The sequence below is a fragment of the Mobula birostris genome, chromosome 22 (assembly GCF_030028105.1).
Source record: "Mobula birostris isolate sMobBir1 chromosome 22, sMobBir1.hap1, whole genome shotgun sequence".
Taxonomy (NCBI): domain Eukaryota; kingdom Metazoa; phylum Chordata; class Chondrichthyes; order Myliobatiformes; family Myliobatidae; genus Mobula; species Mobula birostris.
Window position 1 is genome coordinate 51,945,027 of NC_092391.1, and position 17,294 is coordinate 51,962,320.

Here is a 17,294-nt window from a genome sequence, read left to right on the forward strand (position 1 = left end):
ACCAGAGTGGAGCCAAAAAAATAGGGAAAATTGTCAAGCATGAAAAACTACAAGTTCTGAAGCTGAAATGTCAGCAGTTCAGAAGTATTCATCCCTTTTTGCTCAGTACACAGTTAAACCACCTCTCGCAGCTATTTCAGCCGCTATTCTTTGTGGATAAGTCTCTATTAGCTTTGCACAATGTGATGGAACAAGATTTGCCTATTTGTCATTGTAAATTGCTCAAGCTGTGCCAGGTTAGCAATCTTGAAGTCTTGCCAGAGATGTTCAATTGGGTTAAGATCAGGCCACTCGAGGACATCAATTTTCTTGCTTTAGGGCGTTTTACTGCTGAAAGATGAAGTTCCTCCCCAGTTTAAGCTTTCTGGCAGCGGATAGCAGGTTTTTATCCAAGATCTCTGTATCGAGCAGTATTCATCTTCCCATCAATCCTAACTGGATTTTCAGTCCCTGCTGCTGAAAAGCATCCCCATAGCATGATGCTACCCCCACCATACTTTACAATAGGGATGTTACCTGGCTGATGTACAGTATTAGATTTATGCCACATATACTGCAGTTCTGAGGCCAAAAGGTTTCACATTAGTCTCATCCAACCACATAACCTTCTTGCACATCTTTAGTATCTTCTAAGTGACACTTCGCAAAATCTTTATGGGCAAGGATATGCTACTGTTTTTTTTAAAAAGCCAAGGCTTCCTCCTTGCCATTCTTCTATAAATGCCCTGTTTATGCAAAACCTTAGATTGTGGAGCCATGAACTTCATATCCTTCAACTTACAAGACATCACTCAGGGACTTGGGCTATACATGTTCTTTGGTGTGTGTGACTGTTCACACTATTATATGTGCTGTGTATGACTGTTGGTACTGTGTTTTGCACCTTGGCTCCCAGAGGACCACTGTTTCATTTGGCTGTATTCCTCTGTATGGTTAAATAGTAATTAAACTTGAATTTTAACTTAAACTTGATGTACCAATTAAAAAGTTAGCAGGGGCGTGCCAAACTTCTTTAGCCTCTTGAGGAAGTTGAACTTTCTTTGCTCAGGCATCCAGGGTTGAACAAGAAGAGGCTATTGGTGATGTTGAGGTAGGTTGGATCACTGAAGTGGGGCTTAAACAGATCAATGAATATAGTAGAGTAACCAGAAGTTCAGAGTCATCCACACTGACCGCACGAAGATTTTCCACACGAAAACTGCACTGCGGCAGACAGGAAGGCTCTACAACGGGTAGTCATCACTGGCACCAGCTTATCCAGCATTAAGGACATGTACAGAAAGTTGCTGGAAAAGGGTGAGGAACATCATGAAGGATCCCACCCACCCTGCTCATGGTCTGTGTCCCACTCCCATCAACACCGGAACCACCAGACTCAAAAACAGTCACTTTCCCCAAGCACTAAGGCCGATCAACACCTCCACCACCACTTTATTATTTCCTGTCAAGTCACCTTATGTACACTCTAACATCACTTTATGGACATAAAAATCAATATCTATCAGCTATCTCATGTATTTATATTTATTGCATTTTTAAATTATTGTGTTCTTTATCTGAATGTTTTTTATATGCTGCATTGGAGTTGGGGTAACAATTATTTTGTTCTCCTTACACTTTTGTACAGGAAATGACATTGAAGTTAGTGTGGTCAATTAGCATTAAACCCACAACTTTCCAACACAAAGAGCAAATGTCTCACTAACCAAACTCCAGCTAACATTAGTTATAGCTTCAATTCACTTAATCACTGTTGAAACCAATGTACTTTAAAAACATACCATCAGTAGCTGCAACTGTTTCCACGCCAAGTTTAAAAGTAGAACTGTTTTCACCTACAAAGAACACGTTTACTTCAGGACCCGATGCAATCAGGAACGATGGAAGGAACTCTAAATAGTGAAATAGTTACATTAGATCAGAAGCTGCCAAGGATCATTGCATCTTACAGCACACAACATCCACCACCTTAGCCAACACATTTATAAAAAAAATCCTATTTTACATCTAAAGATCAGCAAAAAAAAATGGAAGCTGATGCAACGTCCAGATCAGGGATTCCCAACCTTTTTATACCACAGACCCTTACCATTAGTTGAGGCGTCCATGGATTCCAGGTTGGGAAGTACAAAACATATTAGTTATATGAAAAATTGGAGGCAATAAATTTTAAGTTCTACACAGCTGAAGGAGGCTGAAAACAGGAGCTATCAATTTGAACAGAAAAAGGAAGAGCCGGTACTTTCTCAATGGGGGGGGGGGGCGGTGTTAGCAGTGGAAATCCTAAGTTTTGGGACACCACGAGCAGAAATTAAAATCTCATAAACGAGATCTAAACCTTTTGTAAGAGACAACAGTGAGTGAAGGGGACTGAAGTCTTCTCTTGGTTAAATAAATACATCACTGGTTGGGGCACGCCATGAACAGCTCTGGACTCCACACCACAGACATTGACCAGAGTGACACATGGGCCACAAGGTTTAAATTACAAAGGGATATTACTGAAAATCTGAATATTAGAGGCGACTTATTGAAGCTTCACATTCAAGGGAACAAACAGCATACATAACAAGAAAACATATTTCTGCAGGACAGCTTCCCAGCACTTGTCCCGCTGATGGTCAAAGCCGGAGAGGGTCAGGTAGGCTAAAGTCCCCGGACCCATCCCGTTCCCCTTAGTTCCCACCCCCGGGTGAGGCCGCACCGACAGTGCCGCAGGATCCGCCGCACACGAAGCCGCACCAAAACAGCGCGAAGGCCCGGCCGAGCGGGTCCCAGCCCGCCATGGCCAAGCTCCAGACCACTCAGCAAGGCGACGTGCGATTGGTCGGTGGCAAAGGCAAGCCAATGAGACCATACGGTGAATCGTGGTCCCGCAACGACCGGTTGCCATGGAGCGAGCTGCGGGGTTTTGAGCGCCCACTGGTGGTGAGGGGGCGTCATGGTATCCAGGGAGACATTGAGGGAGCGCCGTGGTATCCAGGGAGACATTGAGGGAGCTCCGTGGTATCCAGGGAGACATTGAGGGAGTGCCATGGTATCCAGGGAGACATTGAGGGAGCTCCGTGGTATCCAGGGAGACATTGAGGGAGCTCCGTGGTATCCAGGGAGACATTGAGGGAGTGCCGTGGTATCCAGGGAGACATTGAGGGAGCTCCGTGGTATCCAGGGAGACATTGAGGGAGCTCCGTGGTATCCAGGGAGACATTGAGGGAACGCTGTGGTATACTGGGAAGACATTGAGGGAGCTCCGTGGTATCCAGGGAAGACATTGAGGGAACGCCGTGGTATACTGGGAAGACATTGAGGGAACGCCGTGGTATCCAGGGAGACATTGAGGGAGCTCCGTGGTATCCAGGGAGACATTGAGGGAGCTCCGTGGTATCCAGGGAGACATTGAGGGAGCGCCGTGGTATCCAGGGAAGACATTGAGGGAGCGCTGTGGTATCCAGGGAGACATTGAGGGAACGCCGTGGTATCCAGGGAGACATTGAAGGAGCTCCGTGGTATCCAGGGAGACATTGAGGGAGCGCCATGGCATCCAGGGAGACATTGAGGGAGCGCCGTGGTATCCAGGGAGACATTGAGGGAACGCCGTGGTATCCAGGGAAGAGATTGAGGGAACGCCATAGTATACTGGGAAGACATTGAGGGAACGCCGTGGTATACTGGGAGACATTGAGGGAACGCCGTGGTATACTGGGAAGACATTGAGGGAATGCCGTGGTATCCAGGGAGACATTGGGGGAGCTCCATGGTATACTGGGAGACATTGAGGGAACGCCGTGGTATCCAGGGAGACATTGAGGGAATGCTGTGGTATACTGGGAAGACATTGAGGGAGCACCGTGGTATCCAGGGAAGACATTGAGGGAGCGCCGTGGTATCCAGGGAGACATTGAGGGAACGCTGTGGTATACTGGGAAGACATTGAGGGAACGCTGTGGTATACTGGGAAGACATTGAGGGAACGCTGTGGTATCCAGGGAGACATTGAGGGAACGCTGTGGTATCCAGGGAAGACATTGAGGGAGCTCCGTGGTATCCAGGGAGACATTGAGGGAACGCCGTGGTATCCAGGGAAGAGATTGAGGGAGCTCCGTGGTATACTGGGAAGACATTGAGGGAGCGCCATGGTATCCAGGGAGACATTGAGGGAACGCTGTGGTATACTGGGAAGGCATTGAGAGAGCGCCATGGTATCCAGGGAGACATTGAGGGAGCACCATGGCATCCAGGGAGACATTGAGGGAACGCCGTGGTATACTGGGAAGGCATTGAGGGAGCTCCACAGAGCATCCTGTTCTGGGCAGATTCCCAAGCTCAGGACTCTACGAAAACATCCCTGACACTTCACAAATCCCTTGCCAGTGTAATTATATCCAAGTTAAATTGTCCATCATCATTATACTTCTCTCTTGACATGCCTTTGATATTTCCCCATTTAGTCTTTGTCCCACCATGGGGGGCCGTTGACCATTCTTCTTAAGCCCATCATTCCTACTAGGGCATAGGTCACCAACAGCAGCTCACCAGACTCCTCTGTCCTGGGTCAATAGAAGGTTGATGGGCCCTGTGGCTTCCAGTTTCACTACACGATTTTGTACGTCTTCTAGGGATGAGGTCTTTGGAGGTTCTGTTGACATTTCTGTAGCTCGTGTTTTTATGGGATGGGGTTGCTATCCCCATGCCCAACCCTCCTCCTTTCGCCATCGGGCTTAGGACCATCCATTCTACCTGTGCCTTATTTCACCCAATATCTCTGACCTGGACCCAGGATTGAAGTAAACCACAGAGAGTTGTAAACTTAGTCGGCACTATCATCAGAATCAGGTTTATTATCACCAGCATGTGACGTGGAATTTGTTAACTTAGCAGCAGCAGTTCAATGCAATACATAATCTAGCAGAGAGAGAAAAAATATAATAATAAATAAAATAAAACAATAAATAAACAAGTAAATCAATTACATATATTGATTAGATGATTTAAAATGTGCAAAAACAGAAATACTGCATATTAAAAAAGTGAGGTAGTGTCCAAAGCTTCAAAGTCCATTTAGGAATCAGATGACAGGGGGAAGAAGCTGTTCCTGAATTGCTGAGTGTGTGCCTTGGGCATTAGCCTCCGAAGTATACAGGACATCTTCAAGGAGCGATGCCTCAATAAGACACATCCATCATTAAGGACTCCCATCACTCAGAACATGCCCTCTCCTCATTGCTACTATCATGGAGGAGGTACAGGAACCTGAAGACACACACTCAGTGATTCAGGAACAGCTTCTTCCCCTCTGCCATCCGATTTCTGAATGAACCTTGAATTCATGAACACTACCTCACTACTTTTTATTTCTATTTTGTCTGCACTACTTATTTAATTTAACTTTACAGTTGTATTTACTGTAATTCAGCTTTTTTCTATCATTGTACTGCTGCCGCAAAGTTAACAAATGTCACAAGATATGCTGCTGGTATTAAACCTAATTCCAATTTGCTTTTTTCTGTTTGCGACAGTTCATTTCTCTCGTTACAACTGCAGCTTGCACTCACATAAAGAGTCTTCAACTTTGATTTTTTTTTAGTGCTTGCTTTCCCCAGATTCAATGTTTGGCTACACATGATTATTTATATTTATATTTTCTACACTGCTCTCCTTCCCTTCACTATCCTGTGCCCACTTTTCTCTCTTTTGCCTTCCACCCTTCCCCATTAATTAATTTAAAGCCCTGTCTAAAATCTAGTTGTAGCAGCAAGACTAATCCAAAATCAAAACAAAATTGCCGCCAGCATGCGACTGCCACAGGGTTGTTATACTTGCTTAACGCACTCTCCACTCCAATCAAATGATTGTTCCGAAAAGACAAATCCTTTGTTAGCAATTAGCAAACATACAATCTTGAAGCGATATTACGTGGTCAGCAAAGATATGACCTCCGCTGGTCCAAAGCCACAAACTGCCAAGAAATAAGGAAGAATACGTAACTTATTCCCTTCACTTTTAACACTCATGAGGCTAGTTACCATAATAAATCAGATAAATGCACAACACAGAGAATATGGCTCCTCCACCAGTTATGACAGTCACCAGTCCATTTGTCTCAGCACTGTTCAGACACACTCAGGATCAGCTTTAATATCACTAGCATATGCCGTGAAATCTGTTGTCTTTGCAGCAGCAATACAGTTCAATATATTATAATAATAAAAATAAAACTATAAGACTATGAATTATAATAATTATATAGTTTTTAAATAAATAAGTGGTGTAAAAAGAAAGGGGAAAATGGTGAGGTAGTTTTCATGGATTCACTGTCCATTCTGAAATCTGAACTGACATTTTAGATCACAGACCTGTCCTCAAGAATTTAGCTCGTTGCTATTCTCTAGGACTCCAGAGATCCTGCTGAGTAACCCTATGTGATCTCTGGCGCCGGAAGCTCCCTCCTCCCATTCTGAGACACAAGAGCTTCTGCAGATGCTGTTAATCTTCAGCAACTTGCACTGAATGCTGGAGGACCCCAGCAAATGATGGAAGGTCTTGACCCAAAACATTGACTGTTTACTCTGCTCCATAGATACTGCCTGACTTGCTGAGTTCCTCAAGCAGTTGGGGTGTGTTGCAAACTTTCCGTTTGTGATTTCACCAAAGTGCTCGCCTCGTCGTCTCTGTCTGGCTGTCAAGGGCTGGAGTTTCAACAGTGTGTGTCTGTATCCAGGATCTAACTTGCAGTGACTCAGACAGTTCCTTGTCCTCTGTCCTGGAAGCATCCAGCCTCGAAATAAAACACTGACCTCCTTAAGATGATGAGCTTGAGGACCCCCTGTAAATAAAATAGGCAAGCTGTTACTTGTTAATCCCTCAGTAATGTTTAACACTGACAAAACAAGTGTTTTGGCTCACTGCAGATTAAATCCAATTAAAGCCACTTATAAAACATTCAGCCAACTTCCCGTTCCCCTGTGTCCGAACCCTAGCTACAGACTTCACTCCACCGCAGCTCTTGCCTTAATTCACTCCGTTTTGGACATTGCTAGAACACATTATGCCTATGGAGCACCAGTTGAAACGTCCCTCGGGTCGTTCTTTGAGGAGCCCAAGTGAGCTAGAAACCAGCCTTCGCCTGTCCTTGTCCTTGTTCAGGAATGATCCGATGTTCTCCTGGTGTGTGGCTGATATAATGACAGCACCCAAGTCTCTTTGTAACCAACTTATCAAGAACCAGACAGCCCTGATGGAGGTACATTTGATTGTTTATTTTAGATATTGGTATAAACACCAAATCAGCTCACATAAAATGGGGGAGATCTTAAATGGATTTTTTTTTGCATCTGTATTTACTTGGGAGACAAACAGAGAGTCTAGAGATGTGAGGAAATGTTCCAGCAATGTCATGGACCCTATACAGCCTACAGAGGAGGTGTCTGCTACCTTGAGGCAAAGTAGGGTGGATAAATCCCTAGGGCCTGGCAATCTGGTCCCTTGGACCATGTGGGAGGCAAGTGCTAAAATTGCAAGGGCCCTAGCAGAGATATTTAAAACAACCTTAGCCCAGAGTGAAATACCAGAGGATCAGAGGATAGCTAATGTTATTCTGTTGTTCAGGAGAGTGTCTAAGAATAAGCAGGTAATTTATAGGCTGCAGACTTGACGTCCATAGTGGGTAAGTATTGGAAGATATTTTAAGGAACCAGATATATAAATTGGCTTAGAGGGAGATATCAGAGAGTGGTAGAAGATAGTTGCCTCTCTGACTAGAGGCCTGTGACTAGTGCCAGGACTTGAAGACCTGAGTCATAGTCATAGAAAAATACAGCATAGAAACAGGGTGAAAGGTGAAATGTTTAAGGGGAACCTGAAGGGAAACTTCTTCACTCGAGGGTGGTGAGAGTGTGGAACAAGCTGCCAGCGCAAGTGGTGCATGTGAGCTCGGTTTCAAAGTTTAAGAGAAGTTTGGATAGGTACGTTGGTGGGGTAGGGGAATGGAGGGCCATGGTTTGGGTGCAGGTCGATGGGAGGAGGCAGTTTAAATGGTTCAGCATGGACTAGATGGGCTGATGGGTCTGCATCTGTGCTGTATTTTTCTATGACTCGAATAGCTGGACATTTCCGTAGCTTCTGTCAGAAAAGCCTCCAGGAGGTGGTGATCATGACTCTCAGTGACCTGTTCACTCTCTCACACACAACATTTACTTCACTATGATCCGTGCTCAGGGCCAGTGAACAAAGCTGGCTTTACTCTCGCCCAGTGTGGTCAACAGGAATTAAGACCAACATCTTTTCTCAGTGTAGTAGTTTTCACTCTACACTCCCAGTTGTTGTAAGCTTCTGACACAACAACTCACCACAGTGAGTGTGAACAGTTTAATCAGTTGTTATTATGTTCAAAGTACATTTATTATCAAAGTATATATATGCCACCATATACAACCCTGAGATTCATTTTCCTGCAGGCATTCACAGTAAACACAAAGAAACAACAAAATAATAATAATAAGTAAGTAATAAATATTGAGAACATGAGATGAAAGTGAGTCCACAGGTTGTGGGAACAGTTCGGTGTTGGTGTGGGTGAAGTTGAGTGAACCTTGGTCATCCTCTGTAAATGTCCATATCCACTCTCCATCTTCACAACTTCCCTCATACAAGCAGGTACTGACTCACCTGTTGGACAGCCACTGACATGAGAATGATATTGAATAGCTGGGCTTCCTGCACTGGTTTCAAATCAACAATTTTACAGAAGGAGGCTGGTAGAGCAATGACAGAAATCAAGTCTGGAATTTGAAAATAAAGAACTGCAGGTGCTGGAAACCTGAAATGAAAAAAGATGCTGGAACCACTCAGGTGGTCAGGCAGCATCTGTGAAGAGAGAAACAGTTAATTTTTCAGATCAAAGAACTCTTTCACACAGATGCTGTCTGAACTACAGAGTGCTTCTAGCATTTTTAATGTAAGAGTTTGAACCAATGACTGGCAGAATCAGCTGAGTAAATGGATAATTTGGTATCTGTTCCAGAACCTGAGGAGACTGGAACATCAAAGGATAACACGAATGAGGCAGCTTAATGAAGAAAGGCAACACTTTGCTCTTCTCATGAGGAGGAAGCTGGCTCCCAGGGTCAACAGATGGCCTCCCCTACCTCGCACATCTGCCTGGGTAACTTACTCTAACGAAAACTTCTCTCCCCAAGCTGGATACAAAGGCACAAGTACAGAACATATGAACCAGTGCAAGACCAATGGGCAGGCAAACCTTGCTGACACCCAATCCAAACTGTTGAAGGCAAGTGGAACTGAACTGTACACTGAAACCTACTGAATGTTGAAAGGCCTAGGCAGAGTGTATGTAGAGAGGATGTTTCCTATGGTGGGGGAGTCTAAGACCAGAGGAATAGAGGGATGTCCATTTAGAATGGAAATGAGAAGGATTTTCTTTGGCTTGAGAGTGGTGAATCTATAGAACTCGTTACCACAGGTGGCTGTGGAGGCCAAGGTATTGGGTGTATTTAAGACAGAGGTTGATAGATTGTTGATTAGTCAGGGCGTGAAGAGATACGGGGAGAAGACCGGAGGTTGGGGATGAGAGGGAAAATGGATCAGCCATGATGAAATGGTAGAGCAGACTCAATTGGCCAACGGCCTAATTCTACTCCTCTGTCTTATGGTCTTTTGACCTTGTGTCCTCACTGGCATTCAAAAGAATGAGAGGGGATCTCATCAAAACAAAAATTCTGAAAGGGACTGATAAGATAGAGGCAGGAAAATTGTGTCCACTGGTGAGTGAGACCAGAACAAGAGGACATGGGAATAAATTTAGGATGGAGATGAGGAGGAACTGCTTTTCCCAGACAGTAGCAAATCTGTGAAAATTCTCTGCCCATGGAAGTAGTGGAGGATAGTTCATTAAATGAATTTAAGACACAGATAGATTTTTTGCATAGTAAGAGACTTGAGGGTTATAGGGAAAAGGTAGGTGAAGTTGTCCACAACAAGATCAGCCAAGGATTTTACTGAATGGTGGAGCAGGGTCGAAGGGCCAAACAGTCACTCCAGTTCCTCTTTCTTACAGTATATAAATCCAAGCAGCACTTAGTGTTGTAGCACAAATATTCCTCTCTCCACAAGGATTTCTTTTCTTTTGCACTGTAAACCTCAGCATCTACGTGTCCTCCACATTGCCAGGACTCTGATGTAAACCTCAGCATCTATGTGTCCCCCACATGCCAGGACTCTGATGGGAGGAGAATTTAGTGACCAGTTAACGTATGGAGCAGGGACTTTGACTGAAAGCAGCCCGGCAGATTTTAACACAACTCCGTGTTTCCTTCAGACACTGCGGAGTCGTCAAAATTCCACCCACCAAACAACTGAAATTCAACTGGAATAGGAATTTCTGTCTTTAGGGAGGCCGGCGTTTCTGCCTGTCCACGGTCAGTAACTTCTGCTCTCAAGATTTAAGATCATTTAATGTCATTTCCAGTACACAAGTGTAAAGGAGAATGAGATAATTGTTACTTCAGATCCAATGCAGCACAAAAAAAACACACACACAATGAGATAAAGAACGCACTAATAATAATAATAAAACACAATAAATATAAATGCTTAAAGATAGCTTATGTACATAGATTGATTGTATGTCCATAAAGTGCTGCTAGACACAGGGGTGCCTGTACATAAGTTGGCTGACAGGAAATGATAAAGTAGTGGTAGCTGGGGGTGTGGAGGGGTGGGTTACTGGATGGAGGTGTTAATCAGCCTTGCTGCTTGGGGAAAGTAACTTCTTGAGTCTGGTGGTCCTGGCGTGGAAGCTACTGTACGTAGTGGTGTCAATGCTGTGAAGCCTCCACCCTGACGGGAGCGGGACAAACAGTCCATGAGCAGGATGGGTGGGATCCTTCATGGTGTTACTGGCCCATTTCCATCACCTTTCTGGATATACAGTATGTCCTGATAAGTTCTGATAGCTACCTGCAGGTACAATTAAGAAACAAATGGCCTGATTCAGGCCATGACCCCTGAAGCCTGATTTCCTCTATCATTGAGACACACACTTTCTCACAACATTCATCCTCCTCCTCACACATTCACCAACTCTGCCTTCACGGTTTTCTCAGGTACAGAATTCCAGAGATGCACAATTGTTCAAGAGAAGGTGGTCTCCCTTACCTGGATCCTTGATTAGGGGGTCCATCATTCTGAAATTATGATCCTCCAGAAGAAACATCCTCTCAGCTTCCCCGACTGATGTGTCTTCAACTCCAGTAAGGATAAGCCAAATGGCCTTAGTAAATCAAAGTACTGAGTACAAGAGATGGGATGTTATGTTGAAGCTGTATAAGATGTTGGTAAGCCTAATTTAGAGAATTGTGTGCAGTTTTGGTCACCTACCTACGGGAGATATATCCTAACACTAAGATTGAAAGAGAGCAGAGAAAATTTACAAAGATATTGCCAGGACTTGGGGACTTGAGTTATAAGGAAAGGTTGAATAGTTAGGGTTTATTCCCTAGAGTGTAGCAGAATGAGAGATTTGGTAAAGATATAGAAAATTAAGGGGTATAGATAGGATAAACACAAGAACCTCCTTTGAACCCTCTCCAATGTCAGTACATCCTTTCTTAGATAAGGGACGTCAAACTGCTCACAATACTCCAAATGAGGCCTCACCAGTGCTTTATAAAGCCTAAATTACATCCTTGCTTTTATGTTCTATTCCTCTTGAAATGAATGCTGATGTTGCATTTGCCTTCCTCGCCATAGACTCAACGTGCAAATTAACCTTTAGGGAATCCTGCACGAGGCTTTCTCCACTGGCATTGAGTGAGACTATAACTAGAGGTCATGGGTTAAGAGTGAAAGAAATTCCCATTTCTCTCTCTCACCTTATCTCCTTACCTGCCTATGTCCCTTACTTCCATGTCCCTCTGTCCTCTCCTATCAGATTCCCCCTTCTCCTGTCCTTTATTTCTTTCACGATTCGACTTCCCAGCTCTTTATTTCACCCCTCACAACAAGCTGGAGGAACTCAGCAGGTCAGGCAGCATCCGTGGAAAAGATTGGTTGCTGCCCGACCTGCTGAGTTCCTCCAGCTTGTTGTGAGTGTTGCTTTGGCCCCAGCATCAGCAGATTATTTTGTTTATTTCACCCCTCCCCCACTCCCGGTTTCATCTATCACCTACTACCTCGTATTTCTTCCTCCCCTCCCTCTACCTTCTTATACTGACTTCTCAGCCCAAAACATCGGCTGTTCACTCTTTTCCATAGATGCTGCCTGGCCTGCTGATTTCCTCCAGCATCTTGTGTGTGTTGCTTACATTTCCAGTACCGGCAGATATTCCCTTGTGTGGAATGAGATGCAAGAGGAGGAGGTGGACGTGTGTTTGATTTCAACATTTAAATGAAATTTGGATAGGTACATGGCTGGGAGGGATATGGCGGGCTTTGGTGCAGGTGCAGGTTGATCAGACTAGGCAGATTAATGGTTTGGCAGAGACTAGGTGGGCCAAACGGCCATTTTCTTTGCTGTAGTGTTCTATGATTCCAATCTGGTCAATATTTCCTCATTAAAACTACCCCTTCATCCCAGGAAGCACCAAGGGAACCTTCTCTGCATTATCTCAAATAGAAGTACAGTACATCCTCCTTAAATAAGGTCCCCAAAATTTCACACAATAATCCGGGTGTGATCTCTTTGGCATCTCAACGTTTTTGCAAAACATTACTGCTTGTGTACTTAATTATCTTGGTAAAAAATTTTGAAAGGTTTATCATATGAGGGGTGTTTGATGTCTCTAGGCCTGTACTCACTGGAATTCAGAAGAATGAGAGAGGATCTTATTAAAACCTATAGAATGTTGAATAGCCCCAATAGAGTGAATGTGGAGATGTTTCCTATGGTGGAGGAGTTTAAGACCAGAGGATACAGCCTCTGAATAGAGGGTCTTCCATTTAGACCAGGAAGAGGAATTTCTTTAGCCAGAGGCTGGCAAATCCGTGGAATTTATTGCCACAGGCAGCTGTGAAGGCCAAGTCATTGGGTATACTTAAGGGGAAGGTTGATAGATTCTTGATTAGTCAGGGCATGAAAGGATACAGGGAGAAAGCAGGAAATTGGGGCTGAGAAGGAAATGGTGGAGCAGACTTGATGGGCCAAATGGCCTACTTCTGCTCCTATATCTTATGGTCTTATAAACCACCTTCTTCTTCATTTCAGGGTTCAACCACTCACCTCACTACGGCAACCAGAAATGTCTGCACCTGCTCGTGCATGAAGCTTCCAAGGCGAGCACATTCCCTCCCAAATCTCTGGTCTGGCTCCTCAGATCCTGCACTGTAAAATGAAGCAGCAGAAGCCTCATCTGGGCTGTGTGTGTTGTAGGAAATAGCTGTGGTATCACCGGCCAATGTTACTGCAGACTCTCAAAGGTTTCCTGGTTAATTTCTGATGTCCAGCTTCACTTGCATAAATCTGGTGTGACCCATATATTAGCCACAGGCCACACTCCGCTAGTACTTCAGATTAGTAAATAAACATGAACACTTCATTTCTGGAGCAAATGCAGTAAATATTAATAATATTTGTGCAATTTATCCTAAAAAAAAAGCTTGTGGTGTTGATGGTTTTAAAAGATGAGACCTGACAAAGGTTGGAGGGTTCATTTCATCGAGTACCCATTCCAGTCAGGTTATCCCGGTGGCCAGCATTTAAATTCTGCTTCCCATTCCCATACCAACATGTCTGTTCATGGCAATCTCTACTGCCAAGTTGAGGCTAGATGCACCTTAGAGGAACACCTCATATTCTGCCTTAGTAGACTCCAACCTGACAGCATGACATTCAGTTTTTTAAACTTTTGGTAACTACTTTGTTTTCCCTTACCCTACCAGACTCATCACCCGATCTCTTCCTCCTCCTCCACATTCTTGATCTGCCTTCACCTATACAGTCATCCATCCAATTCATACGACATTGGAGCAGAATTAGGCCATTTGGCCCATCGAGTCTGCTCTGCCATTTCATCATGGCTGATCCATTTCCCCTCTCAACCCCATTCTCCTGCCTTCTCCCCATACCCCTTCATGTCCCGACTTCTCAAACATCTATCAACCTCCGCTTTAAAAATACTCAATGACCTGGCCTCCACAGCTGTCTGTGGCAACAAATTTTACAGATTCACCAGCCTCTGGCTAAAGAAATTCCTCATCTCCGTTCTAAGTGGCTGTCCCTCTATTCAGGGGTTGTGTCCACTGGTCTGAGACTCTCTCACTATGGGAAGCATCCCCTCCACATCCACTCTGACTAGCCCTTTCAACATTCAATAGGATTTCCCCCCATTCTTCTGAATTCCAGTGAGTACAGGCCCAGAGTCATCAAATGCTCTTCATACGATAAGCATTTATATCCTGGAATAATTCTCGTGAGCCTCCTTTGAACCTTCTCCAGTGTCAGCACATCCTTTCTTAGATAAGAAGCCCAAAACTGCTTACAGTACTCCAAGTGAGGCCTCACTAGTGCTTTATAAAGCCTCAAATTACATCCTTGCTTTTACATTCTAGTCCTCTCAAAATGAATACTAACATTGCATTTGCCTTCCTCACCACAGACTCAACCTGCAAGTTGACATGCACTTGGGTTCCCAAGTCCCTTTGCACCTCAGATTTTTAAAACTTTCTCCTTTTATTCCTTCTACCATACACTTCCCGACACTGTATTCCATCTGCTACCTCTTTGCCCATTCGCTAATCTAAGTCCTTCTGCATCCTCCCTGCTTCCTGAACATTACCTGCCCCTGCACCTACCCTCATATTGTCCACAAAGCCATCACTTCCATCACCCAAATCATTGACATACAAGAAGTGGTCCCATTAATCACTTTTCTCTCCTTTGTCTCTTCCACGTATCACCACCCAGTTTCTGACAACATTCCCACTCCTCCCTCTCCCACCTGGACCCACCTATCACCTACCAACTCTTGCTCCAAACTCACTTTCCCTACTCCCCAATCTTTGTATGCTGGCTATCTCTCCTCTTCCTTTCCCATCAGATGAAGGGTCTTGACCTGAAACGGTAACTGTCTACCCCCCTTCCATAGATGCTGCCTGACCCAGTTCCTCCTGCACTGAAAGTGTTGCTCCAGATTCAGTATCTGCAGTCTCCCGTGTACCAACATTTGAAAGGTTTTTAGGCCAAACGGGACTTGCTGATGTGGGAACCTTGATCAGAAGGATGAGTTGGTCTAAAGGGCCTGTCGCTGTGCGAGACAAACAGTACTTTATACTTTATTGTCGCCAAACAATTGGCACTAGAACGTACAATCATCACAGTGACAGTTGATTCTGCGCTTCACACTCCCTGGATTACAAATATTAAATATTAAAAATAGTTAAAATTAGTAAATATTGTGTAAAATCTTGTAAACACAGGGAGGGTTTCTCTTTCCATCCATGCATTCTGCATGAGACACTTTTGATTGATGTTTGTGTACAAGGATAAAGCTGTATCATAAACACAAGATAGTCTGCAGATGCTGGAAATCCAAAGCAACACACACAAAATATTGGAGGAACTCAGCAGGTCAGTTAGCATCAATGGATACGAATAGTCGTTGTTTCGGGCGGAGACCCCTCATCAGGACTGAGAAGGAAGGGGAGATGCCAGAATAAGATGGAGGGGGGAGGGGGGAAAGGCGAGCTGGAACATGATTTGTGAACCAGGAAGGTGGGAAAGGTAAAGGCTGAAGGAGGAGTCTGATAGGGGAGGGGAGTGGACCACAGGAGAAGGGGAAGGGGGGGACCCAGGAGGCAGAAACAGGCAAGTGAGAGGAGGTAAAAGGTCAGAGCGGAGAATAGAGGAAGTGGGGGGGGGGGGCAATTTGTTTAACAGAATGAGAAATCGATTTTCATGCCATCAACTTAGAGGCTACCCAGATGGAATACTGCATATGATTTTGTTTCTTCACCCTGAGGGTGGCCCCATCTTGGCACAAGAGGAGGCTGTGGACGGACATATTGGAATGGGAATGGGTATTAAAATGTTCCACTTGTGATGGATGGTGTGGAGGTGTTAGACAAAGCAGTATCACTGGGGCTGGTCTACAGCTGTACTGGTCAAATTCTGATCCAGCCTCTTGTTGGATTAGGGTGCAGAACTGTTATTTTTATAGGATTTTCCTCATAGTTTAACTTTCCTTGCTATGCTTGCTTATAATTTTATATAATCACCTATAAACACGTAATTGCTCAATGAATTTCCCAATGATTATAATACAGCCAATTATGCATTTTCTAGAAGTTTCTCAGTTCTCCTGCAGCAGGTGTCACACCACTTGAAAATGGTTATTTTATATAGGCTAATTGTTATCACTGGAATGGTGTTCTCTCTCGTCTATGAGATGACGACGACTTTTTTTTTCTTTTTTGTTCTTTGTTCTTCTAACACTCAATAAAACAACCGGAAGCAATGATTTTTATGCCTCATTCTTAACTTCTGAACCTCTGGATCGCAGACACACCAGGATCCAACGATCTGGTAATCCAGGAATTTCCAGAAGCAATGTATATGTTACGTATTTCTTCCCCTCACGTGAAAAAGCGAACTAGTGGTAAGTGATCCTGCTCAGCAGAACATACTGCGTACCTTGATCCAGAACCTTTCATGGAATTCATGATCAGAACTCACCCCCCACCCCGCTTTGGTCTTCAGGCCAAGGGACAGAAATCTCCTGTCTGTGTTTAGTTCCACGTCTCCCTCGCTAGTGTTAGCTGGAAGGTGACTCTGGGCAGTATCACTGGTACCAGCCTCACAGCCTCCTCCACTTTACAAAGTAGAAGGGAGCAGGGAGCAGAGGTCATTCTAACTCTGGATGCAGGGGCAAATTTCCAAAATCCTCTCTGCATTTATTACAAATGTGAGCATTTACAAAAGGGCACAAATTGGTCAAAAGAGACCCAAAGTTTGCGGGTTTGTTCTCATTCCACCAACGGCACAACATCTGGAGTTTAAAACTGTGTCACAACTCCTTATATCGGCAACCGAAAGGAGTGTGTGAGCTTTGCCAGTGGATTATCGCACCGATTGCACAGGCTCCAGAGGCAGCTGGAAGAGCAGAAGTCCCAGTGGAAGGAAGGGCTTGAATCGAGTTCAGTCCGCTGGTGTCAGCTCGCCAGGTAATTCAGTGTTGGGGGTCTTGGCTTCTTCTTCTTGGCTTTCAGTACAGGTGGCAGGGCAATTCTGAAGGCAGTTCTGAACGTAAAATGAAAAGACACTATCAGCACTCACAATGGGTCCA

General features: G+C 44.5%; 2 protein-coding genes and 1 long non-coding RNA gene across 9 annotated transcripts in view; 1 reads left to right on the forward strand and 2 right to left on the reverse strand.

Moving 5' to 3' along the window:
- tctn2 (tectonic family member 2) overlaps positions 1-2,814 on the reverse strand; it is a 57,059-nt gene extending 54,245 nt beyond the window's left edge. For both annotated transcript variants that reach the window (XM_072240734.1, XM_072240733.1), the window contains exons 1-2: positions 2,705-2,814; positions 1,782-1,892 (exon numbers count right to left, since the gene is read on the reverse strand). In XM_072240734.1, coding sequence (XP_072096835.1) covers positions 1,782-1,892; positions 2,705-2,786 — 193 coding nt within the window. In that variant the 5' untranslated portion in view covers positions 2,787-2,814. The remainder of the gene's footprint in view (positions 1-1,781; positions 1,893-2,704) is intronic.
- A 4,158-nt stretch (positions 2,815-6,972) lies between these two features.
- Positions 6,973-15,762, forward strand: LOC140186455 (uncharacterized). Of its 4 annotated transcripts, XR_011882870.1 has the most exons (5): positions 6,973-7,240; positions 9,020-9,286; positions 10,334-10,433; positions 11,121-11,267; positions 13,220-15,762. It is a non-coding gene; the product is annotated as an uncharacterized lncRNA (long non-coding RNA). The 4 variants fall into 4 exon arrangements; XR_011882872.1 differs by lacking the exon at positions 11,121-11,267; XR_011882871.1 differs by lacking the exon at positions 10,334-10,433.
- The window catches only part of gtf2h3 (general transcription factor IIH, polypeptide 3), a 31,289-nt gene continuing 29,325 nt past the window's right edge, over positions 15,331-17,294 (reverse strand). For all 3 annotated transcript variants that reach the window (XM_072240737.1, XM_072240738.1, XM_072240735.1), the window contains exon 13: positions 15,331-17,248. In XM_072240737.1, coding sequence (XP_072096838.1) covers positions 17,161-17,248 — 88 coding nt within the window. In that variant the 3' untranslated portion in view covers positions 15,331-17,160. The remainder of the gene's footprint in view (positions 17,249-17,294) is intronic.